At 36.4% G+C, this 27,644-nt stretch overlaps 1 protein-coding gene across 1 annotated transcript in view; it reads right to left on the bottom strand.

Annotated features, from left to right (window-relative positions):
* LOC123679797 (fringe glycosyltransferase) overlaps positions 1 to 27,644 on the bottom strand; it is a 159,064-nt gene that overhangs the window by 45,178 nt on the left and 86,242 nt on the right. Inside the window, exon 6 of the mRNA XM_045617287.1 lies at positions 9,480 to 9,565. Coding sequence (XP_045473243.1) covers positions 9,480 to 9,565 — 86 coding nt within the window. The remainder of the gene's footprint in view (positions 1 to 9,479; positions 9,566 to 27,644) is intronic.

Here is a 27,644-nt window from a genome sequence, read left to right as displayed (position 1 = left end):
ATATCTGTCTCGATCGTCTTAGAGATTACCTTTTGCCTATTGTATTATCTTATAAATCCCCAATTTCTTAAGATCTGAAGTTTAAATCTTTTTCTTTTCTTATCCACATCAGCTAGACTTGTATTTAAGAGGGAGGTTTCATTGCACTGCAACCTTATGGTCTATTGTGCCTTCCATCAAAGATGTTCTCACCATTAGTCGTCGTAGTCTACAACTCCAGTTCCAGAGGATGGCTTCAAGGAGGTTACTTCTCCACTTCTATAAGGCTTGCGTCCAAACCTAGCCATGGCGAGGCAGTCCGTCACCAGGTGATCCAGTGTTTCTTCTTCCTCCCTGCAGAATCTGCACTCGTCGTTTTCTGCTTGAACCATTCTCATGAGGTGCTTTCTGAGACGACAATGCCCTCCACTGAGAAAGTGTAGCATATTCTTGCTAAGATCCAGATACTTCTTAGGTCTCGCTGTATCAAATTTCGAAGAAACTTTTTGGAACGATCCAACACAGGAAGATTCCGCCAGAGTTTCTTTTTCGTTTTTTTCTTCTCCGGAAACTCTTTCTTTATGTGTACATTTGTCTACGCCACAGGAAGGTTCCGAGGAGATGAAAAGAGTTTGTGCTCTTTTCTGGCAAGTGTGTTGGCCTCTTCATTCCCTCTAATTTCCGAGTGACCGGGAACCCTGTTTAATCTAATCAATTACTTGAAAAAAGTATTGCTTGCTTGCTGTCCTAAACGAATAGGAGTAGAATAGTCTATCAGTCAAAAATCCAAGTCAGTAGGACAGTTCAAATTGATGGTTGAAAGATTCCACCAGAGTGTTTATCATTCAATTTTGCCCTTCGTTTAACTACACCACAAGAAGGTTCAATGCTTTTGATTGCAGCCTGACAGTCAGAATCGCTATATCACCTTTCTGACTAGGTTTTTTTCCACACATTGCAATAATTCATTGGGTCTATATTGGAAACTGTTGGGCGGAACTGTATTGTCGACTGCAAGAAGGCCTGAATGAAATTCTCGTCATTCTTTACTTTTAATATATTTAAGAGGTTTATTCTATGATGCCTTTTTCTGAGAATAGAGACTCAATATTAGTGAACTAATCTTAGCCAATGAAAAATTTTAATAAAATGGTGAAAATCCCTGGATAAGGTATCGTAACTACTTGAAAAGGTAAGAAACCTTCAAGTCGTAGTTGAAATGCTCTTTGGGAATATTCGAGCAAAAGACAGAATTTCTACAGAAATTACAATACAGTCTTAAAAATTGAACCTACGGCGCAGAAATTAGTGCCACAAATCTAATTTTTTTTGTTGAACTTCTCAACCCTTTATTTTGATTATGTTGTATCCTTCAAAAGTCCGAAATCCTTTCACCTCCACCAGTCCATCCTGTTCATGAACAACAAACACTTCACACAATTCCGAAACACCTGTATCCCCGGAAAATTTTAATCAAACCAGCCTCTATCGAAAGAAGCGTAAAAGTGCTATCATCAAGGGAAAACCAGGCTCAGATCTGATAAAGTTCGATTGCTGCGTTTCGAGTATCTGAAAGATAGCGGTCAATATTGGAAGAGCTTCTCGAGTAATTCGTTTAAAGACTCGAAAATTGTAATGGTGAAAAATAAACGAGATTGGAGGAGGAGCACGGGAATAACGAAAACCACCGCTAGTTCGTTGGGTTCCGGTAAATGATCAATTTCCTAATGGGATTGATTAATGGATTTCAATGCTTTGTAGGATAATCGATGCAGATGAAAGAGATGAAAATCGGGAGATGATTTATTGGAAAATACCTTTATCCTAACTGAGCGATTCGCAATTACCCCAATTTTTCACTCTGTCATTATTTCCATTGATTCAAGCTTGGAAACAACGCAGTTATTCTTCTGAACGATCTGGATAGGTTTTATTTACGAATGGATGAATTGTTATGAGACATGCTCTGGGATTTCTCTACTACATTCATTTCATACTCATTTGTATTTGAGCAAAGACTATTTCTGTTACTGTGTTTGAATGAAGTTTCGGATAACTTCAAAGGAAACAAAGTTCAAACAGTTAAGATGTTTCATATTACTTCGAAGAAGATCTATATTGAGAAACAAATTTCTGATTCATACAGCTCATGGCTTGCTCAAGTTTCATAAAGGGTTTTCCAATAAGATATTTCATTTTGAATAGCCAGCTATCTGGACAGCTGTCTCTTTTGAACCTATAAGTTTTTTAATAATTGACAAGTAATAACTACGCCCTTACAACACGATACACATTCCAACAAGGCACTGGGGTTGTTAAAATACCGTACAAGTATGGTCAAACTTTTTCAGTGTCAGTTCGCAAAGCTAAAGCACTTTTGGGTCGTCGTGAAGAATCAGACCCGTGTGCGTCGCTCAAGAACAACCGAGAATGTTGCTGGTATAGCCCGTATTGCTGACAAAACCCAGGTTTGTCGATTCCTCGTTGATCTTGGCAATTAGGAAACCCACAAAGGACATTACCTCGCATTTTGCTAAAATACTTAGGTCTTAACGCTTTGAAAGTTCAGTTAACACAAGTCGATCACTATCGATCACAACTATCTCGAAGTGGAAATCCCCAGCTGAAGAGATCTCTATGCAGAAGTCCATAATAAATTGGATAACTGAACACAATGATTTGGCAAAAAAAATACGTGTTCAAAGAAAGTGAGGTGAGAATTATAAAGCAATGGTACGCCCAATTATTACCTACGCCATAGACACGCGCAGAAACAGAGAGAACCAAACAGAAGCTCAGAACGGTAGAAATGAAGGGATAACATTGATATATAGACAGACCAGCAAGTCAATAAGATAAAGGTTAGGTATACAGGAAGTTGTCAAGTGGAGTAGGCAAAGAAGAAGGAAATTGGAGAGACCACGTTGATAGGATGGCTACAGATAGAATTACAAACATCTGCAAACATGGACGACCCAATTGAAAAAGAAAACCTGGACGCCCACCGGAGAGATGGGAACAAAGTTGGTTTTCCTCATCTACTGAGTAGAGTAGCCAAGGCTTAGCAAACAGGGAGAATTTCCTAGCTTGAGAAAAAAGAAGAAGAAGAAGATTATTCTTTGGCGTAATTGTACAACATACTTCTCAATCGCATGGCCAAAGATTTAGAAGTAAGAGTTAAAACCATCAAACGACGCCAATTTTGAATATTTTGGTCATATCATAAGGCACCCAGAGAAATACGAGATCTTACATCTCATTATGGAGGGAAACGTTCTGGGCAGGCGTGGTCCAGGTAGAAGGAGAACATCGTGGTTGAAGAATTTGAGGCAGTGGTACGGGAAATCTACAGTACAACTTTTTCGAGCAGCTGTCACTAAAGCAAAAGTTGTCAACATGATAGCCAACATGATGACCAACGATCGTTAAACGGTCATGATACCAGAAGAAAAAGAAGAATTGTACAGGAGGTGCCCTCTCAAAAGGCAATAAAATAAATTAAGGTGAATATGTAACAACAGCTAACACCAACTTTTCCGAAGTAGTAAACATCAAAGCAGTAGCTACAGCGTATATTCATGCGCACATAAAGCGTTAAAGAGTGCCCCCTAATCAATACAACGTGATAATTATGTCCTAGGCGGTTAGAAAGGTCGCGAACCTTTCTCCGACTAACTTCATGTCGGATTAGAGGGCGAATTCACGAATGTACCTACGGCCTCCCAGTAATTTATCTCCCCGCCCGTAGAAAGAGGATGTTCGTCTCCGCCGACTGCGAATTATCAGAAATATGCGTCCGACCTCCGTCAATTCGGCCCCTAACGAGCTCCCCGGTTAGAATAATGTGGAATTAAAACCCTCCGAGTATTTCATAATGAGATGTCTTTTCCGATCTTTAACTAAATTAATCGTTTCGGCCGACGAAGAGGAAGGTTTTTTATCTATGCTCTGCGCGTCGCTGCTCCTCGTCTTTTTCTTCCTCGTGCGTCCGCTACTATGTTCCGCTGATAGATTACTCGGAAAGAACTGAAAAATTCCATCTCGTTTGGGATGACGCGTTTGCCCTTTCGATTTTTCGATTTTAATTGGCACCGAATTCCTCGTTTTCTTCTCATCGACAGTTTCGCAAAAAGCTGGCTTTGATTTTTTTTAAATGGATTCCAGGAAGTTTACATCTTGGTGGTTTTTGTGGTACCGCTGGAGCAACTAAAATTGAATGTTTTCAACAAAAGAAGCACCCCAGTTACTTTCAATTGATAGATATCTGTAGACGTTCCACTAATTAAATAAAAACGGAAATGTTGAAATCTACAAGAATATCGGAGAAAATAAATAAATTGCGACAATCATCAGAATTTAAAATGATTAATTCGTCGTACTCCTTTAACTTTATGTATTTGATTGAGTTGATCAAAATTATTCAGCTCTTTATCACTGTCAGACAATAATTATTTGTTTTGCTAGGCATCAAAATACTGCCGCGGCGAGGCTAGGAATTCAGCAAAGGCAGACAATCTATTTTGCTGCCGAGTTAAACATATAATTTTTTCTTCGATTGTTTATAATGATACATGTAGGATTTCGTATTTGCAAATTATTACAATCCCCACAATCTTTTTATTTTTCCTGTAGTGATAAATTAAAACTAAATTTGATAGAAATCGCAATTTTTGGAATGGTTGGTTGCTATGGAAATGTATATGTCCATGATAATTATAGTTTGACCACTTATGAAATATCTGACAGTTTTTTGAAAAAAATACCGGAACTTTTTATATTATGGACAGTGATAGCGACCTGGAAGTACTTACTCCTCCAGAAATAAGAAAAGTAGCAAAAATATTGATTGTCAGAAAATGCAAATGTTTTAATCACATTGAGAATAATCACTTTGCTGTCTAGGCAGGAAATGTAATAATTTGCTGATTGATATCTTTCATTTTTCCAATTTTCGCTTATAACTCGAGAACAAAAGAAGGTGGCCAAAAATGAATACTACCCGTGTTAGTTTCTCAGAAAAAGAGACCGAGAATGGGGTATCAGATTTTGTCCATCTCCTCTGGTTTAAAAGTTGTAGTGCTAAAACATCGAAATCTTCCCACCCTGTACTCTTTCGAAAAGACCTGGTTATGTTCAGATCGTTTGACAGGATAGTTCAATCTGATGTTGCAACTCTTCGATGTTATTCACTGACGTTGCACACACTAAACTTTTCAAATAATCCCATTTCAAATTCAGGAATGATAACTTTTTTTTAACAACAAAGTGAAAGAAAGCAAACTACTTGAATCGGATGTAAAATACTCAATAAAAGTACGTAAATGTTATATGAAAACCAAATATTTGGTGCTAGTTGTGATTTTTTCTAACGGATGCAGTTCATTTAACAAGATGAAAATTGATCGAATATCGTATTAGGTTGTGCTAGTAGGTAATTTGAAAACTGAAAATCAGCTCGTTTGCAGACTTATATTTATATGAGATTTTTCACTTATTTTGAAGATCAGCTCCTAAAATACTGAAACTTTATTTTTTAGTCCCCAGTATAAAACTATCGTAAAAGTCATTACGAGCATTATTTGTGATTTGGACCAACAAATTGACCATTCAAAATCCCGCTTAATTGGATCGTCGTAATTTATTTCTTTTCTCCGTTATTTCTACTCTGGATTTCAAGACTTCCGTACTTAATTAGTAGAAGGTCTCCAAATATCTATCAATTAAGACTAACTGTCGGGCTCTTTTTGTCGCAAACGTTCAGTTTAAGTTGTTCTAGCGGTACCTGAAAAACCGCCAAGATGTAAGCTTTCTGGAATCCGACCACGACCATTGAAAAAAATCAAAAGTCCGCTTTTTGCGAAACTGTCGATGGGAAGAAAACGAGGAATTCGGTGCCAATTAAAATCGAAAAATCGAAAGGACAAACGCGTCATCCCAAATGAGATGGAATTTTTGAGCTCTTTCCGAGTAATCTATCAGTGGAACAAAGTAGCTGACGCACAAGGAAGAAAAAGACGGGGAGCACAGATAAAAAATCTTCCTCTTCTTCGACTGACACGTTCAATTCGGTTTAAGATTGGAAAAATCAAGAAATAACGACATAAGAACTTGGAAGTGAAAGTTATAAAATTGGTCACCTGATTTCAATGGTATTAACTCTGTAAGTTCGACATGTTTTCTCGAGGATGTGAAAACATGGAATCCATTTGGTACAAAAATTAGGGTAGCACTGATGTGAAGTCATTCCTTTATTCATGCCACAACAGGTACCTATATTCTAATATGTGGTCCCCAAGGACGCAATTGGCGCATAGATGACGAGCACTTAAAAGGTCTCGACTCCACATCAGTGCTTTACTACTTTTTTTCAGTTTATTATCCCTTTTTTGTAGCAGAATATCGTATTGTGGAATGCTGAATTCCCAAGATCGACAAAACTGGGTTTTCGACAACACTTCGGACTATATCAGCAATATTCTCAGTTGTTCTTGAGCAACGCACACGCTTTTGATTCTTCACATCATTAACTTGTCATAAGAGCTCAAATTTTTCCACTAGTTTCACTATTGCCGACGAAAATGGTGCTTCACGATGAATCAAAAGTACTTTAGTTTTCGAAACTGTGACTACAAAATTTGCATCATTTTTGAATTACCTAGTTTTCACTCGTGAAATATCAAAAGTCCTTTATCTGAAAAGTAAGGATGTTCACGATATTGATCATATGACGTTTTTCCTTAAAATGGATTCAGAAATCTCCCTTTCAAATATAAGCAGGCCCAGATATAGCTGGGCCTAAATGAAACTTCTTATTGGAAAATCTTTTTTCTCCAATTGACAGCAAATATTGATTTTGCGGACACATATCAATCAGCAAAGTATTACTTTTCCTGCCAAGGCAGCGAAGTAACTACTTTCCTGCCTAGGCAGCAAAGTGATTATTCCTAATGCGAATAAAACATCCGCATTTTCTGACAATCAATATTTTTGCCACCTTCCTTATTTCTCGAGGAGTAAGTACTTCTGAGTCGCTATCACTGTCTATGGTATAAATATATCCGATTTTTTGTCAGATAATTATAAGTTGTCAAACTATAATTATCATGGACATATACAATTTTTATATCCAATTTTATTTTGATATATCATTACAGGAAAAATAGAAAGATTGTGGGAATTGTAATAATTTGCAAATAGAACTCCTATATGTATCATTATAAACAATCGAAGAAAAAATTATCTACTAGCACAACCGAATACGTAATTGATTCATTTTCATCTTTCAGATGTCTTGAATGACATCTAAATTCAGTCGGTATCAAATATTTGTTTTTCATAAGACATTTACGCACTTTTATTGAGTATTTTACATCCGATTCAAGTACTTTTCTTTCTTTCACTCATTCCTGAATTTGAAATGGGGTTATTTGAAAAGTTAAGTGTATGCAACGTAGTGAATAACATCGAAGAGTTGCAACATCAGATTAAACTATCCTGTCAAACGATCCGAACGCAACCAGATCTTTTCGAAAGAGTACATAATTCCTTCATGCGATGATGTACTTCCTGCTCTGAAATATCCGGTGGTCATGTGGAACACCTGATATATTCAGCAGTGATATTTGCTAGTGTTCTCTATCATGAAAGACATAAAGTTGGATAGTTGAAAAGATATTTCAATATGAACTATTCGTTCATTAATGCGAAAAATCAGTTCCAATCGAAAACAACAACAGAAACATAGGTACTAAGCTTCCTCGTCCTTCGCTCCTTGAAAATCAGCCATCCACAATAATTATGTTTGTTCTTGCAAGACTACTATGTGCCGAGAAGTTTCAATTAACACATTCGCAACATGCATTGTGCATTCTAAAGTGCTTGTTCAATGTGTACAAATTACATGGAGAAACTGAAACTCGTATAGGACCATCTACGATTCAAATGGAATGATTCAAATGGAATACCCATACCAATTATTTAAATTGAGACTGTGACAATGATTTGAACAAATAGGCCGATACACAGACAAAAACAAAGTAGTTAAGAAATGTATGAAAATGCGATTGAAAATTTTGAAATCAGAGTTTTTTTCATTGAATTTTTCCAATTGAAGGCAAGTTTTCATCCCAATTCCAATATCAAGATACATTTGTTTTAGATATCTATGAAATGTAGTCGAACTATCAAATTATGATGATTTGAGAATATTTTACAAGTTCTAAGTTATTTCATGGATATCGAAAACAAATGTATCTCAATATTGCTATTGAAGTGAAAACCTAATTAGGAAACCTTACAATAAAGAAATCGTCTGAAAGGAAACTTTATTTTCTATCAATACATCTTATGATATGCAGGTCATTCAATTTGAAAAAACGCACTTCTTATTATTTTAGCATTTCTAGTTAAAGCCTTTGATTTCGAACAACCCTTTAAGATTAGGGACGTATTATATGACACACGGGATATTGGTAATTCATACTTCAAATTTCAACTTTCTAGAACTATGGAAAACCGAATAAAATAATAATAATACAAGGCTGTTCTATTTGAAATATCGAAGTTGCTGTACTTTTTGATATAAGCGGCAACACCGCAGAGCTGAAAATATTTTAGATCCATAGAGTAGAGTTTCCTACCCAAGAAACCAAATTTTCTCTAAAATCGTACATTTCATTATCCGTGAAAAGCCAGAGTACCAGGCCCTGTATAAATGAAATGTTGACTTAGTCAAGATTGGTCACTTGATTGCAATGATCTTATAATTACTTATAATTCGAACTTTTTGTAACAAATTTTCCGAGAAAATCAAATACTTATTATTGAAAAAGTCATAGAGTAATACACATAGATAGAGGGAGTATACGCAATTTTTACATGTCCCCAACATGGTTAGATTTCGTTGTCGGATTGTAATATATTTTCAAATCCGTAATTTTACTATATCGATATGAATTTATATTATATTGAATGCGATATATTTATTTGAGTAATTCCCGATTGAATATGCAAATTTGAATATTTGGAATCCGATATTTTTCCTAATTGTCGAATTTGTGATGAGCAGAATAATTATTATTTTCTGTATCTACCTGTTGAAATCCAAGGTTTAGCAACTTTTGCTATCCTAGTGTCATCGGTTGTTTCACTTGGTTTGGCGCGCTTGAAGTTTGTTTTTTGAATTTCTGATTTATTTAGGTATTCATCTCAATATATTTTGAGTGGATATGAAACGTTGATTCACTATGGGAGATAAGAAGTACGTTCTTTGTGGATAAAGTCGCGAATTGAGTGAAATATCGTATCACTGATATGTTTTAATTTCCGCGCGCTTCATGTTAAATTTGAAAGTTAATGTTGGGGACAAAATTTGCTTTATGAAAATGACATTTGCTCCCTTTATCGATGTTTATCACTCTGAGAAAAAAAAATTGACTTTTCCTGAAGTAACTTCTATTTGCTGTAATACACCACTAAATGTAACGGAGACAATCGCTTACCTGGCTACAGGCATCATCTTGAGAGCCAGCGCTTTGCTCAGGCAGAACCCGGCACCACCTGTGGCGAACCAGAACTTGACTTTTTGCTGTAAAAGAGATCGAAAACCAATTAGTGTCTCTGTGGGGGCTGTTCCGTGGGGTTCCACGGAATAGGAACAACGTTGTCAGATTTGCAGATAAATGGATTTATCGGTTGAGGTTAAAGGACGACATATATTATGGTATTTTACTGTTATTGAAAGACGGAGGTAGAATACAATCTGACACTGTACCAGGGATTTATCTAATCTGATAGAAAAAAGGCGCATTGTACCGATTCTGAAACTGGGAGGAATAGGAGAGGTTGTCATTTCTCACGGTAGTCATGTTGTTATTGTAATATTCCTAGAGGCAGTACATCGGCTTTGACCAAGATTTATAAATTACCATTGAATTAACAAGAAATATCTGCGTGTAATATCCAATTTGCAAGCAGTGTTTCTTTGTAACGTAAAGTGTCCTAACATTTGATTGGAAAACTTTCTCTTTGTTATTACGGGTTGAGATATAAATTTAAACTACTAGTTTCGCAATATCAAAGTAAATGGAAATATAACATTATTATCTTACAAGAAAGATTCGAACAATAATCTTGGGATCATTCGTCTGTTCAATAATTTTAAATGGGTTATACGGTAAAATAAATATTTCTAGAAAATTAAAATTTGTTGCATGTTTTTTCTGTTCTCATTCTCTTCAAAGTATTTTCGGTCACAACAGAGGGATCCACCCGTATCCGTTGATATTCATATGTTTATATTGAGGATTTTACAATAAGAGGTTTCATTTTGAAAAGCCCGCTATCTGGGCAGCTGTCATTTTTGAATCCTTCACTTTTTGACATATGACAAATAACAACTACGTCATTACTGAAAAGGGAACAAACACGCTTCAACAAAACAATGAAATTATCAAAGTTCACTACAAAAATGGTGAAAATGGTGCATTTACAGTTCGCCAAACTAAAACACTTTAGGGTCGTCGTGAAACACCAAGCGGTTTTTGTGCTGGTGGTGTGATTGTACCTTACTTATTCGAAAATGAGGCTGGTGCATCTTCTACGGTTAATAGATTGCACTACCGAGCTAGGATCAATAATTATTATGGTCGAAATTGGAATGTGGGCAATTGTTCAACAAGTGACGGAACAATTGCTATTATGCATGAAATGTTTCCTGAACGTGTAATTTTAATTCGAACATTGAATTTATTGAAATTTTAAATTGAATCAGAGTATGAAATACACCTATCAGGTCCAATGGCGTCACTTTTACGAAGGAACACCACCACATGGTTGCTCAGTTCAAAAATAAATTAGAAATATTTTTTCTTACAAATCACCGAATTTATGGGGTTTCCAAAATATTTCTTTGAACAATAATCTACATGGAAGAAAGTGAATGAAAAAAAATGTTTTAGTTACTTTCCGTTTTTCGTAAAAAAATTTGAAATATTCGTGAAAAAAAACCTGCCAAAAATTATCACAGAAGGGGTGAAATTATATTTCGTGGAAGTTGTCGTACAGTGCTGCCCTCTACTTATTTGCTGCGAAAAAAGAAATAATATGAATTGAATGTAGAACTTGATGCACCGTACAAGTTTGGTCATCGCAGGAGCGCCAGATGGAAAATGAATGAGTACCAAAGTTTGACTGATATGCGAAAACCACGTAGTGGTAATCCCTCTTCAGTGTAACTAACACAGTCATGTGTGATATAACATTTTATTCTATGTCTATAATACAAGCCTACCTTGGGTCGCTTTGAAGGTTTATTATTATTTATTTATTATTTATTACTACTGACGATTGATTGTTGCCTTAATGTAATTGTTGTTTGCTGTTCACTAGAGTCTTAGTGATTGTGAACCAGAATCCAGTGTATTTTTTCTACTTTCTTTGTTCAGCATAGACACATGATACGCAATGGCAGTATTTTATTGTATATAGAAAAAATTCATTCAACTGAAGAATACTTTTGTGACTTGATAAAATAGGCTTTACATTTCGAATAAACCCCAAAAATTACGTAAACGGAGAATGTAAACAAGAAGCCGCCATATTTAGGCTCAGCCAATCCAAAACGAGACCTCGCGTGTCACACTGTGATTTATTAAGTCACTGAACGCATCTCCCAGTAGATTGACATCGCTTGCAATATAACTCAATCCTGCTACAACAAATTCACCATGCTCCGCTATGGAGATGGAAGGTGTATTTGGCAGGGATCATCCAATGCCGAACTGACGATTCCGCAATGAAACACCACAATCCTTCCAAATTCGCTCGTGGTGTCGTGATTTGCTTCAAAACTTGAGAGTATAACCGAAATAATTTTTTTTTTCTTTAGGAAATATTGGATGTGAATGGTATTCCTACATCACGGAAAGGCAATTCAAAAACTGTCTTCGAGCCCATTGTAAGGCATCTCCCGGCCTCTGTCGGCACCATGTTCACGCCAACTCCGTTTTTCCCGCTCTTGAATCATAGAAAACTAATTAGTAGCCAACGCAGCATCTGACTAGGCGGGGAGCATCCTGCCGGTCGCGTCATACCTAGCGGGGTGTCGTCTACACACGGAGGGATTTATAGCACCGAGGTCGACTCGCATGTTTATTGCGCCAATCCGAAACATGTAAATCAATCCGTTACATAAATCACGGAATGAAATATAAACACCGCGACGTCGAGGAAGAACTCGTTCTTCGATGGTAGCGGAAATAGCGGACGGTTTGACGTACGTCAAATGACGCTCATCGAAGAAGACCGGTCTCTATGTGGCGAAAGCATAAATCACGGTGTTCTATGGTGGCCGACATGGCGGACGGCCATTGATGGATGGTAACTGTAATGTATGGGTATGTAATGATGGGACACATCTGCTCCCTATCCGGCTAGGATGTTCATTGCCGTCACCTACAGGATGGCCCGCATGAAACATTCAAGTCGAATATTTAGTGAAGTATAAGTATTATTTATGCTGTTAGGTAAGCTTTGCGGATGACGCAGTTATTCTGGCAGAAACCGCGGACGACTTACAAAAACGAGTACAAAAGTTCCATCAAATCGGCAGAAGTTTCAAATGTCCATATTTATTGGAAACACGATATGTATGACATTTTCGAAGGAACCATCATAATGTTAAATAGTTATAGATGAAAAGAAAGTAGAACAAGAGATGAAGTTTCGCTACCTTGCGGACATATCCAGCAATCATAATCCGATAGAGAACATCAAGTCACAGGTCAACAAGGCCTCTGTAATATCTGGCTGTCTAAGAGATATTGCTTGATCAAACAAGCATATGCATATGGATGGAAATCCTGTGTTAGACTTGTCCTAACCTATGGTAACGAGACTCGAGCTGACACAAATATAACGAAGTACATCCTAAGAGCATGATAGATGAAAACTCTTAAAACCATCGCAGGAAAAACATTAAGTTCCAGAGTTAGAAATAGCGATATAAGATCTCTCTGTAAAGTGGAAGATATAGCGAGATGGGGAGGAAGAAGAGAAGATATTGGCGAGACCAAGTAGAAATAATGGACCATAATAGATTAGCATTGGGAAACCAGCAAGCAGAAGGCCATTAGGATGAAACGATAACTGGAGTTCAATCTCCCAAGAAGCAGCACCCCACTGAGGAGACCTTCACAATGAACAGACCTTAAGGTCTAGAAGAATTATTTTTCTCGGAAAAAGGCGATGAAAGATCTATTTTATTTTGAGCCCATAGAGGAAACGTGTGAAAATTGTGAAAATTCACTACAAAAATTATGATTCTATGGCAAGTACATTTTGTGTATTACGGCCAGATTATGGTCGACCTAATCAATCATATGAACACAATTGGTGAGTCAGTGACACAATTCGAAGAGATTGGATCTGTTACTGATGTCTTGAGGTCTACGAGAACGAGAATCTAAAAGCACGCACTATCGAAAATATTTCTGCTGTAGAGAGTGTTGAGAAAAACCCAAGTTCATCCATTCTTCGGCGCGCACAAAATTTGGGCCCCTCTTACGGCACGCTATGGCTTATTTCGCATATATTTCCTAATGAGGTTCACTTGACACAAGAACTAAAGCCAACTGACCATGGAATGCGTAGAACATATGCCGATTGGGTTTTTGAACAACAACGTTTGGAGGATGATTTTTCGCATCGAATTTTCCTCAGCAACGAAGCATATTTTCCTTATGTAACTTTTGAAACACCAGTACATCCTTTAGAAGTCACTGTATGATTTGCAATTTGGTGTAGTGGAGTGATTGACCTGTACTTCTTCAAAAATGAAGAAGGTATTACTGAATCTCTCAATTTTCATCGCTATTGCCAGATGATTATCGATTTTTTTTGGCTTTAAATTAATGATATACAATTTGGTTTCAGCAAGATTTTTTGGCTTCATTGTAACAAAAATTCGAAGCATCCGTAATTTCTCGTTTCGGCGATGTAAATTGACCACCAAAACCTTATGATTTATTACCTTTGGATTTTTTTGTGAGGTTTTGCGAAAGATCGTGTTTTTTCAGATGACATCAACATCCATCAAATTATTGGCCAATGTTATAGCTTATAATTCGATTTTTAGAGCTTGGTATAGCATAAAATCGACTACTGAACAAAATTTATATAGTAGTGAAGAATCTAGCCAAGAATGTTACATGGATTCCTACAAACCAGTAACTATAAAAATTTGAATATTAACATCATCCATTACATTCCGAAAAAGCACCTGTACACCTGTAATACATAGATAACCAGCACAATCAACCATTTAAAATCACAGTGGGTGTTAAATATTCAGGAGATGTTTTTCAATTAAAATAGGAAATTTCCAGATAAATCAATGCAGTATCCAGCTGATCCAGAAGATGAATGCATTAACGTGTGTCGAATACTAAATAAGTTTTCTCATTTATTATTTGCTATTCAATAAAATACAACTTCATTAACTAATCAGTGTCAGTTGACTACGTTGAAAGGTGATTTATAGCTCAGAATCCAACAGTGTAACGAAAATGAACAACGTCCAACGGTTTTCGAATGGTTGCTCGCTTCACAAGACGTTTTATTGGAACTGAAAGCCATTCATTAGCCATCTTCGTCCTTCACAAATGATTTATCATTTTATAGACGACACTAGTAGTAATTACCGTTTCTAGGAATTGGTTACTGCTTGAGAAAAAGCTAGTTCACTCATTTATTTTTATTAATCCTAACAACGAATGATCCAGGGATTGACAGTTTTTGTGATATGGAGCTTTGAAATGTTTTTTCGAATTCTTGCAGTGTTCATGCTCTCTCTTATGGTTGGAAAATAATTCGAATGTTGGGAGCCCAGAATTCGATAGAGAAATGGTCTCCCTCAGTTGTATTAGGTACCAGTGGTACCACTATCCATAATGTTTCCTACACTTGTCTAGGTTGGGTATGAAATGAAATACAAATTCCAAGATTTTCCATACAACTTTTCATGCTACAAGATAACGCCAGAATAACTCACATTTTCGAGAATTGACATATTTTGGGTAATTTCTAAAGAGGGGCCAGAATAACTTAATCCGAATATATCAACTGACAAAGAAACTGCAACACCCAGAACGAGCTGTTAAAATTAAAAATTTTTTTGGTACATTTCCAAGCCTTCTACCCATGATGTCCCAAACTAGCTTTATGGGTGAAAGATCGGGGGATCTCGGCGGCCATGGCAAAATATTCACATGGATCGCTTCGAAAAAGTTTAAACTAACTTTGGCAACATGAGATCGGGCATTATCTTGCTGAAATATTGGATTCTCAAGCCGGTTAAGGTAAGGGAGAACATATGGCTCCACTATTTCTTGAAAATAACGCAGCGCTGTCATGTTACCTCGGATAAAGACTAAAGGTGACAAACTTGCATGTGCAATAGCACCCCATACCATAACGCCTATTGTCCGGTGTACATAACCCTCAACATCAAACTGGGGTTCACGTCTTTCTCCCCGACGTCGTCTAATCCTTCTTTGGCCATCATGTGCACCCAAGGAGAATCAAGATTCATCAGAGAAGACGACCTGATACCATTCCACATTCCAATGTTGACGTTCTCTGCACCACTGTAATCGTTGCCGGCAATGCTCAACCGCCACAGGTATCACAAGATGGGGTCGATAATTCTGCTGCCAAAAGAGATTATCCGGTTGTAAATATTTCATACAGTTACAGAATGGCCTTGTTCTCCTAACCACTCATCAGCCAAAGATCGAGTTGTCGTAAATCGGTCTCTATTGGTCAAAAGTCTTAGATATCGATCTTGAACTTCATTTGTGCTCCTTCGACGTCCAGTGCCTACTCTTCTTCGATTTTGGGCATTATCAAATCACTCTTGACCAAATCTCATAGTCTCAGTTGTTGGATTTCTGTTTGTACGTTTAGCGATTTCTCGAAATGACAATCCCGCCTCTCGTAGACCAATAATTCGACCTATTTCAAATTCTCTTAGCTGGCGAGTAATTCCGCGTATACACGTGCTCTAGGCATTTTAACAACAAGTAAACATCGACTTTGGATCTCCTCGAGCAGCTGGTTTGTTGAAAAATTCAGGAAACTTGCAAAAAACGACTACAATAATTAAGTAACAAAAATTGTTCACATGAAAAAACCTTTATGATTTTTTTCTCCAATTTCAATCATTTACTCCTTGCTATACTATCTATGTTTAAACAAAAAAAAATAGAAATTTGAACAGCTCCTTCTGAATGGTACAGTTTCTTTGTCAGTTAGTATATTTCAAAAATATTCTTGAAAAAATTCCTACAAAAATCATGACAAATTTTTGTGAAGAAAATAATCGATTGTCGTACAGTGCTGCCCTCTATTTATAAGCTTCGTAGAGAGAACGAATATATAAAGTGAATGTACAACTTCGTACACCGTACAAACTTTGGTCATCGCAGAAACGCCAGAGGTGAATTGAATGGATACCTATATTGTTTGACTGATACGCGGAAAAGCACGTGGTGGTAATCCCTCTAAAAGTTATTCCATAACCTGTGTCTAATATAACTAAGGAAGACGATTTCTCAGTCGGATTCTGGGCACCGAACCCCCAAATTTCATCCCAACCAATGAAAGCTCTCAGATTGATGATCAAATATCGTGAAAACTGAAAAAAAACCTATTTTCAAAGCTCCATATCTAGAAAACTGTTCATTTTTGAGCTTCGTGGATACAAACATTTTTTACCAGCCCATCAAGAACTACAACATACTAAAAATTCAGCCAAATTCACGGAAAGACATTTCCCTAACTAAATGTACGGGGTCCTTCCATTATGCTCGCCAGTACCAGGCGAAATGAAATTTTCTGTCACGGGGCCCCTTGGAAAACAAGAAAGGAAAGGGCATGAACCCCTGAATTCCACCGATATTGACGCATACCGCGGAAAAGCTTCCTTTCCAAGGAAATTGGACAAGCCCATAAAAATAGAACTTTTCAATATCGGAAACGGGGCGAGTTGTAAGTCTCCTCTTTTTCGAGCAACATGTCGAAAACAAATGTTGTTTTGCCTTTCTTTCGGCCTCAGCCGGACGATACATCAAAACTTCGACGTTTTTCTTTAAACTTTCGACGGTTCCTTTCAGGCAAATATGCTTCAGTTCGTACGTATGTAAATAAAATTTATTGCATTCCCGTGTATAATAACTCGGTGGGATACTGGTCGAATCGTAACAGAGAGTTTCCTTTGGTTTAACATGTAGTTATGTCGAACACGGATTCATCGGTGTAATCGCATCTTGATCAAACATTCAACAATTGATGCTTTACTATGCAGTATCAAGTGGGTAGATGTGACGAGGTTGGCATAAATTATGGCAACATTGGCCATCTAATCGGAGTGAACATACTCATCTTTCAGTCTTTATACAATAAAAATATCCAGATGTACCACGAAAACGCTTAAAAAAACGCTCTAGGACCAAAGAATTTTTGATTGAGAAATAACCTTTCTTTCAGACTGACTAAATATTGGTGATGATTACAGGTTAATGTGCATTTATTATCTTTTGATGTAGTACCTTCGTTCTTAAATTATATACTCTTTAATATTTGAAAATTATATAGAATTATTCCAAAGGTATTGCTGAAAAATATTGAAATTAACTATAATTTAAAAACTTCTTTCAAAGCAAATTCAAACCTCAGTATATTCATCAGAATTAACAAAGACAATACTTATACTCTAGTTTATAAGTTAACCTGTAATAATTGCCAAAAAGTATATCTTGTGCATATTGAAGGATCTTTTCCGATTAGAACCAAGAATCGTTTGAAGTGTTTCCTTAACAGAAAAATAATTCTTCATATTCCAATCACTCATTGGAATCAGGACATACGTTTCACCATAAGTTTTAAATTCTACAAATCGAAAATAAAAGTTATGGCTTAAAATAGACACAATAAAATTGGAATATTATTGATCAACCAAAAAGAAGTTAACAACTAGGGATTCATCAAGCCAAGTAGCTTGATATTTTAACCAACTATTTCACTTAAAAATCAAGCTCGTGAAAAATTACATACTTGAGCTTGACTTGAGTTGATTTCAGATATTCATTGCTTGACTTGATATCAAGCTACTTGATATTACTTGAGCTTTATATGAACGCGTCGCACAGCATATATTTCTGCAATCTCGTGCGCGCTTAGACTAAATAAGGGGATTCCTTGAGCGCCGAGAGGCTGAAGCATTCGTTAGTGTGACTATATTGGTAGTTTTCTCACATTTCTATGAAATCGATTGGTAGATTTTGGTAGTTTCAGAAATATCCTTCCAAACCAAAGGATTTTTTTGAACGCCAGCATCTTCAGCTCCTATTGAAAACCAATTTTCCAGAGCTGCTTTTACAGTTACAAAAACCAGCAATAGGTTAGGCGACAAATCTATAAGATGCATCATGTGCCTTAGAAACTGGATGGAAAATTTTGGAATCAAGCAATCAAGTTATGATTTATAGTGATTTAATTTATGTTTCTATTCCAAAAAAGTTGATATTATCCGTTCTTTTATTCAATAGGTTCAATAAATGAAAGTGATTTTCGCAAGGTTCCTTCTCATTTCATCATTTTTTTTATTGTTGTGACACAATAAAACTGCTGAAAATTAAGTGGCTTGATATGTTTCGTATACTTGAAGAAGAAGAAGACTTGAGAAATAAATACTTGGCTTGACTTGAGATTGAAATACTACTACTTGACTTGAGCTTGACTAGAAATCAAGTCAAGCACTAGCCAAGTAGCTTGAAAATCAAGCCAAGCCGTGAATCCCTATTTACAACACGCCGCTTTTAAAATATTTTACTGATAAGTCATTCAGCGAGTTAATGTTTGTCCTTTGAGCCGTAATGAGACCAATCACGGCTCAAACTTTTAAAAACACTGACATCGTGACGAAAAACAAGCATAGAAGAAGCGAACTCAAACAGTGAATCAACCTGTCCGAACATCCTGCATTTTTCATTCTTTCGTAGATTCATAACTTCTAATTGACTCGAGCAATAAAAATAAATAATAAGCAAGATAATCACGTAATTGAGCGTAATAACGTAATAAAATTCTACGGCGGTAGTCGTGAACCCGAGATTAATGTACAGGAGCGTGCGTAAACGTAATACCGAGTGGAAGAAAACAGGGATGGAATCTGTTGATTATGTGTTTACATGGAAAGTTCAACTGGGGCGAGTCTGCATCGTCTTAAGTTCGCTCAATAACAGAATTTCTGCCACTTGTTATTTCTAGTAGGGGATAAGAATTGATATGCAAATGTAGAAGAAAATTTCATTGTTATTATTAGGTGTACAACTTTGCTTCCGATGTTTTGCAATAGATGGCTATAGCGGTAAGTGATAGTCGAATAGATCGTAGATATCATACAAGAAGCTATTTGTAAACATAACGGCATCGGAATATTAGTTGATTTGTGTCTGCTTCATAAAGTTATTCCCGATTAAACATGTCAGCTTACGAGCCAAATTCTCGTTATTTGTGTAAAGTTTTTATTTTTTGATTGAATATCAATATGAAGAAATCTGCGGCTGAGGCTCATCCAATGCTCTCAGATACATATGGTGAGGGCGCTATTAGTGAAAGAACGTGCTGAAAGCGGTTTCAACGCTTCAAGAACGGTGATTTTGATGTCAAAGACCAGCATGGCTGTGGAAGAGAGAAGGTTTTCGAAGATGCAGAATTTTAGGCATTACTTGATCAAGACTCGTGTCAAACACAACAAGAATTGGCAGGATCATTGGGAGTGACACAATAAGCCATTTCAAAACGCTTGAAAGTCATGGTAATGATTCAGAAACAAGGAATTTGGGTGACGTACGAGTTGAAGCCAAGAGATATTGAAGGGCGTTTGTTTACTTGTGAACAGCTGCTTGCAAGGCAGAGGCGGAAAGAATTTGTGCATCGTATTGTAACTGGAGACGAAAACTGGGTTCATTACGATAATCCCAAGGGCAGAAAATCATGGGGATATCCCGGTCGATGGCCAAACCGAATATTCAGAGTTCCAAGGTTATGTACAATATTTGGTGGGATCAGTTCGGCGTAGTGTACAACGAGAGACATGATAAAGTGATTTTGCAGCACGACATAGCATAGCTCGACCCCATGTTGCGAAAGAGGTCAAGACATACTTGGATATATTTTTAGAAGGTTGACCACTAGGTTATTCATTGCATTTGCGATAGGAATATTGTGAATTCCATGCATTTCCAAACAAATTAATGCAAATATCTCAGTTGATCTCCAGAAAACTCTTTCTGAATTGTTGTTCCTTGAACAGTTCACTCTTCATGTCGTTTTGATGTCTGTAATTTTCGAATTTTGTGGCAGAAATGGCCCTGAACCATATTTATCGACTCAATGATAACAAATCCGACATCAATTTGAAGTATTTCCGTCCGGCCGAACAAACGATAACTCTCGAACGCAAAGACCTAGAAACTTGAAATTTTCAGGGTAGATTCCGACTGATTAGGGGGTAATTGGCACATGGACGAACGAATGCACAAAAGCTCTTGACTTCACCTCGGTCATTATTTTTAGAGTATAAATTTCAAATACCCAGCACTTTTCGTTCGTCACTTATCGTTCATGGACGGAGAGATTCGAATTTGGCCGAAGATTTCATCATCAATGAATCAAACCTTATCGTTTCGGACCAAACCTGGATCAAATTCGAGAGATACGACCAAACGCTAGACCGAGCGCTAGACCGATCGGTTTGGAGAACGAGCTCCCAAAACGAGATGGAACAATTGATCATTAATCAATAACGCTCACTGCCGATATAACTCGATTATGCATGCGATTCATCCCTAACCTTTAGCAGATAACTCGACATCGTTGGCGTTGATGAATTCATTTTAATACGTCGGATATCGGCAGAGGACTGATTCGGAAAATGTCATTTGGTCGCGCTAATCGTCAATTTTGTCCAATTACAATAAACACCGATATCCCGGGGCTTCAACTCACTTTGGGCCTGGATCCAATTCGTCAGTAGGCGCCCCGGAATAGAGCGCGAATATATATGGAATTAAATTGGAGCACTTCATCAATTTCAGTCGAAACGTTATATTATCGATGAAGGCGGCGCGTCGTTACGCCCGGGCGATGTGCAATTAACGCCCGGTTGAGGGAAATCAACGATTTTTTTCTATTTTTGGTTCCATTCACATCTCGACTACCGAGGAAATTTCATTAATGTCCCCCATATTTCTATCAGACTGGATCGGAACAGAAGATTTCCATTAGGGCGGATATATTGCGTTCTTTGCGCCTAGGCATTCGCCTAGGCTTTATTCAAGAAGTTTGTACGAAGAGATAGAAAAATATTTTTTGAATTGTATGAACATCTTTCTTTGAAGACAAAAAATAACGAGTTTTTAGAAAAGTGATACAATTAAACGCATTAATTTCGTTCGATAACGATCGCCTGTGATTGTTTCAGTCGGTTTTAACAACTTATAATTCACTACGCCGAGCTGGTCCCACCAAATACTGAACATGACCTTGAAACTGTGAATATTCGGTTTGGCCGTCGACGTGGAAGCATGGCTGGGATGTCCCCATGATTTTCTGCGCTTGGGATTATCGTAATGAACCCATTTTTCGTCTGCAGTCACAATGCGATAAAGAAATCCCTTCTGTCTTTGCCATGCAAGCAACTGTTCACAAGCAAACAAACGCTGTTCAACATCTCTCGGCTTCAACTCGTACGGCACCCAATTTCCTTGTTTTTGAATCATTTTCATGACCTTGCGTTTTGAAATGGTTTGTTGCGTCACTCCCAATGATCCTGCCAATTCTGGCTGCGTTTGACACGAATCTTGATCAAGTAATGCCTCCAACTCTACATCTTCGAAATCCTTCTCTTTTCGAACGCCATGCTGGTCTTCGATGTCAAAATCACCGTTCTTGAAGCGTTGAAACCATTCTTGGCACGTTCTTCAGCCTCAGCTGAAGATTTCTTCATACTGAAGCAAATGACGAGAATTTGGCTTGTAAGCTGACATGTTTAATCTAAAATAACTTTATGATCTACCATCTACTACTCTCTACCACTACTACTATCTACGATCTATTTATCTCGAGTACTATTTACCGGTACAGCCATCTATTGCAAAACGGCGCAATCAAAGTAGTTCACATAATAAATAAATTCTTTTATCACAAATTCGATTAGGTTGATATTTTGTCTTCAGGTTTTCAAGCTTTCTGCAAAGTTTTAGGTTAATATCTCAACCAATTAGATGAAAAATTCAAGAATATAAAAAAAATTACAAAATTCAGTTTATGATCTAATAACTAGAATCAAGGATTCTACAATAGGAAAAGAGTAAGATATCACTAACAACAGAATTTACCAAGAAACTTCAAGAGGGTATCTATTCTACTATTCCATAATTTTGTTTACTTTACACAAACCTTGTTACATACATTAACCAATTTCCACATTGTTATTGATAGAGAAATATAATAAATAACCCCTTCAGCAATAAACCTCCAAAAGTTGACAGTTAATTTTGAGACAACCTTCATATATACCCTCGAAAAACATTTATCGACACGAAAGAAAACACATCAAAGAAGTCGGAGAGACAATTCCGCTACTCTTCCTAAGAGTAACAATTATCTCAGAATTCACGTAATCTTCCTCCGGGCGTTCTAGCCAATAAAATCTCGTGTTTTCTCGATATAACTTATAGCCATCTATATTTCCCGCAGCCTCTTCGGTCCCGCAGGAGAGCACGGTAGCGGCAATAAAAAAGAGAAGTAAGTAATAAGATTCCATTCCAATACGCCCGGCAAAATCCGAATGAGACGTGCCGCTCTAACAGCGAATAAAAACTGACCCTGGCCAAAAAAAATTATATAGGGTTTTGATGTCTCCCTCATGGAAGGCCAAGTATTATTGGGATCGAGTGTTCTTCGGCGAATGGGAATTATACGGAATTTAGTTTATACTTTTGTTCGGGCGTTGGACATTAAATAACCGAACGTTAGACGGAGCAAGCTGAAAATTCTCTGCCAATATTGGTGGCTCCAATGAGTCAAATGAGTCCCCTGTAGTACGGTCTTTTCAGTCTTTTGACACTATTATCTGTTTAACAGTTCTTATTTTCAATCGATAAATAAATTGAGAAGCATTCAAATATGTATTGATATGATTTCATTTTTTCTGAAATCTTTTTATGTAAATTATTTATTATTTCATTCAAATTGTGAAAATTGGAGTGGATTCTAGTCATAATCGAAAAATGAAAATGAAATTTTCAAATAATTCACATAAAAAGATAGATTTCAGAAAAAACGAAATCATATCAATTGGCGCCCCTCGTTGGGTGCCAATTGATATGGTTTCGTTTTTCTGAAATCTATCTTTTTATGTTGATTATTTATTATGTATTTCTTTTGAATTTTTCAAATTGGGGTAGATTCTATCACAATTTGCTGTTTTATGAAATTGTTGAATGAAAAATTTTGCTTCATCAAACAAAATTCTATGAACAAGAAAATATCTATTTTGTTTAATATTTTTGTTTCATTATCGATTGTTCCAAACCGGGAGCTCCAAGAATGGCTGCAAAAACGAGAAAATGTTTTTCATTAGCAATAGAATAATATAAATTCTATCCGAAAAAGTACATTTTTTCTGTGACGGGAAAAAAATTTGACATTTTACCTCTGTTGACAGGTAACAAAATATGACTTTTCACGGAATTACTTTTTTCCCCGGGAAAAAAGTGAGTACTTTTTTCCCGGATATATATTTATCTACATATAGATAAAGGAATAATAATAATTCGATCACACTATTGATGGCTTTTGTTGTTGTGCCAATTCCGAAAAATAAGCCAATAACACTATCTCCGAGAAAGAACTGCATGTCTTTTTCATTTTCCATTCCATAAATCTTGAATACGCGGTTTCGTAAATTTTCCGCGATTTAGCTGGCAATAATTTTCGTGACGCTACTTGCGCTGCTTCTATCAACTCCAGTGGAGTTAGAGAAAACTCGGAATCAGACATTTTTCAACTTTATATTATTCAACAAAATAACCACTAAACAATTATTACTGAGTTCGTAATTTTTGAAATAAATCACAAAATTAAATTGACAGATATTTGATTACTTTGAAGTTTCCCTTAGCAACGCAGGTCTATTTGCAGCTTACTAGTTTAAAAATTCAAAATTCATATCGATAACACTCTGACTTTAATATATTTTAATAATATGTTCTTTCACTATTAAATTGTCGTTTTTCCTGTCACAGAAAAAAATAGTGTATTATACACGGGAAAAATATTAGATTTTAGCTCTCGGTTTTTTGTCTCCCTCCGCTTCGCGTCGGGAGACAACATAACCTCGAGCTAAAATCTAATACTTTTTTCCCTTGTATAATAAATAACTATTTTTCTCCCCATATGGAAGAAGTTGAGAAATATCAGCCCTTCGAGTTTTTTTTCCTAGTTAAATAAAATAATGGACACTTATAATTTCTTCAGCACCAATGTACCCACATATGTTACCACGTCGCCATTCCTCGCAAATGTCAACAACCTAACCTAATTGTGACAGGTGATCATTAATGTCCATGAAACTACAGAGGCATAAAATTCGCATTTAAAGTAGCCACCTGCAATAAGTGCCCTCAGACGGGTCCATTTGAAATTCATAAAAGGTAGATTAATTATCGGATTAACCAAATATATACGACGTCTCATAAAAAGTATTATTGAGGCCGTTAATTATGTTCTGGATTATAAATTCGCACCGCGATAAAAATAAATTTGCATTCATTTACGGATGACTGAGTTTCAGATGCAGAAATAGCACAATGCATCGCTCAATAAAAATAAATGCATAATAATAATTCTAGATCTTATAAAAATTACTTCTTTCTTATGTCTTCGAACCTTCGAATTTGGAGTTGTAAATGGTCTCAAAGGATGAAGTTCGACTTGCTGATGACGAATCCGCACTCAAACTTTAGGAAGGACCTATGGAAACTGAAAATTGCAGGGTTGATTCGAATCTTGAATGCTACACTTGAGTTCATAAATGGACATAATTGAATATCATTTGGTATGAAAAAATATATCATCGCTATCCATGCTCCACCTCTTTGAACACTGATGTCACAAAACCTTTCATGTGTTTTTAGGGGTGTTATTACTGTGATCAAAATGCTGTGAAGTACATTCTCAGAGACAGGAAGATCCTGTGAAGGATATGTGATGCGGAGGTGCACATAGGATTTAATGGTTTCAGCGAGAATCCCTAATGACGTTCCCAATCAGCTTTGATGTGGGAGATGAGAGATATCTGATGAGTTTGATCTGATTCCTTTGAAAATATTCCTTCCGGCCCATTTCTTTCTAGGTCCACTTGTTTTGAAGTTTGATTCCAATATGAATAATTTCGAGTTCATATCAGTAGTGTCTGTATTCTACATAACGCCGTTTTGACAACAATGTTCTCACATCAGTAACTTTCAGTTTCTGAAACGACTGGCGTAGTTCTTTGTGTGAAGACGGTAATTGAAATTATAGTTATAGCAGTTTTATATCATAATCGGATTAAGGGTTCGGTAAATATAACCCTTCGAATAATTTCAAGACTACGTGTTCAATGGAGCAGAAGTTTTACATTTTAAGTAGAATAATAATTCCAAACATCATGGTTCAAGGTCAATAAACATAGTTAAATCATTTGATGTTGGAAACAACATTTTTTCACAACGTGAAGTAACTAATTTTATTTCCTGAACAGGAGTCATTTTTCGTGTTGAATTGTTTGAGAAGCAGATATGATCTTTATCGAGAATTTATTGAATCATTTCTCAGTTTGATCAAGATCGTATCGGATACCGGATCCCATCAATTATGGTATTAATAATAGAAATGAAACAGTACCAATATACATAATTCAAAACCGATTCTCTGAATATTATATAAATCAGTCATCTTTGAGTTTTGTGTTATTATATTCGGTAGGAGATGTCATATCTTTATTACTCTTTTCAATTTTACTGTTAGGTCTAAGAACAGGTGTGACTGTCCTTACCGGTTTTTTTAATGAAAACGCTATAGATCGAGATAATCAGAAAATTGAAAAACAAAATTATAATGGGATTCTTCATTTATTTTCAGAGAGTTTTCATTTCATCGTACAGCAAAACATTTCAGAACCAGTACCGATATCACTGCTAAAAAAACAATCCGATATTGCTTCTGCAAATAGGCAAAATAGTAATATTTGCCTCCAGCAACTATTCTCTAAAACTTTAAAAGCAATATTCACGATATTTGAGACAAAAGATCAATTTTCATAGCGCATTAATATACTGATTCGAAGAGACGATCCATTGATTTCAAATGCTAGCTTTTCCATCATTTTCTCAACATGTGTTTCCCAAAGCAGATCGGTTACTCCCTGTAATTTGATGGTATCAACTTTTTTGCCTTTAATGACAACTTGTTTTGTCCTAGTCTCATTCACAGAAAGGCAATTACCAGAAAAAAAGTTGTATCAATGGTCGACAGAATTACTCTCAGAAGAGCATGTAGGTTATTAGCGATGAAGTTCATATCATTCATAAATAAAATGTATAAAAGCCCCGAATTAAGGCTTCTCAGCTTGTAAGAAGATCTTTATATTACAAAAATAAGAATCTTTTCTTCTGGCATTCAATCATACTGGAATTTGACACGAGCACTCGCGTCGTTATTCTACTCATTTTTCCAACTGAATTTCAACCTGTAATGATCTGTTGATACCGATTACGGAAATAATAGGTTTTTTCTTCTATTGTTTTGATGATGCGATTTATTATGTTGTTTTCATTCCTGTTGCTCTTGATTAGGCCTTAATTATCACTTTGGAGTCAGGCAGTTCAGGTTAATGGTCGTGTTCCTTCGTTCCGGAATTCCTCAGGGTTTGATTTTGGGGCCACTTATTTTCCTAGTATATACCGCAAATTTACTTGACGTGCTATTTTGTTTTGCTCAGGCTTATACTGACGATCAGTAGCTGGTTTTCTTTTTTGATATGTTTGAGCTTGGAGGATCAACTATGTCCTTGATAGTGTGTTTGAAATTGCAGCAACACAAAATTTAAATTTAAATATCAATAAATTCAAATATAATTTTTTTTTTATTCTAGTCAGATTTCCATAGTTAGGGAAAATCTGCAGGTGGCCAGCCTCTTGCCTTATGTGATGCTGAGAGGAACCTAGGAGTTCTCTTCGTTCTAGACTTGATTTTTGTAACTATGTAGTGGGTATTTTGGAGAATCCGTTTCATAGGCTGAGGCTGGTTCATGGGTATAGTCGTTCCTTGACTTTCAATGTCAAGGTTCAGGAAACCTTAGTTGAGTCTTTGCTAATATATGCCGTTTTGACTACTGTGATGTAGTTTATGAACACTGCATCAGTGCCTGTGTTAGTATTCGTATACAGCTTGTCCAGAACTACGGTTTGGGGAAGTTCGATCATGTTTCTCGTAGTATCCGTGAGTTTGGATGGCTGAAGATGAATGAAAGAAGATTGTTTCACTTTCGCTATTTT

Source organism: Harmonia axyridis, chromosome 5 (assembly GCF_914767665.1).
Source record: "Harmonia axyridis chromosome 5, icHarAxyr1.1, whole genome shotgun sequence".
NCBI classification, from domain to species: Eukaryota; Metazoa; Arthropoda; class Insecta; order Coleoptera; family Coccinellidae; genus Harmonia; species Harmonia axyridis.
The sequence above is the reverse complement of the archived record's forward strand: the minus strand, read 5'-3'. Positions and strand labels throughout refer to the sequence as shown.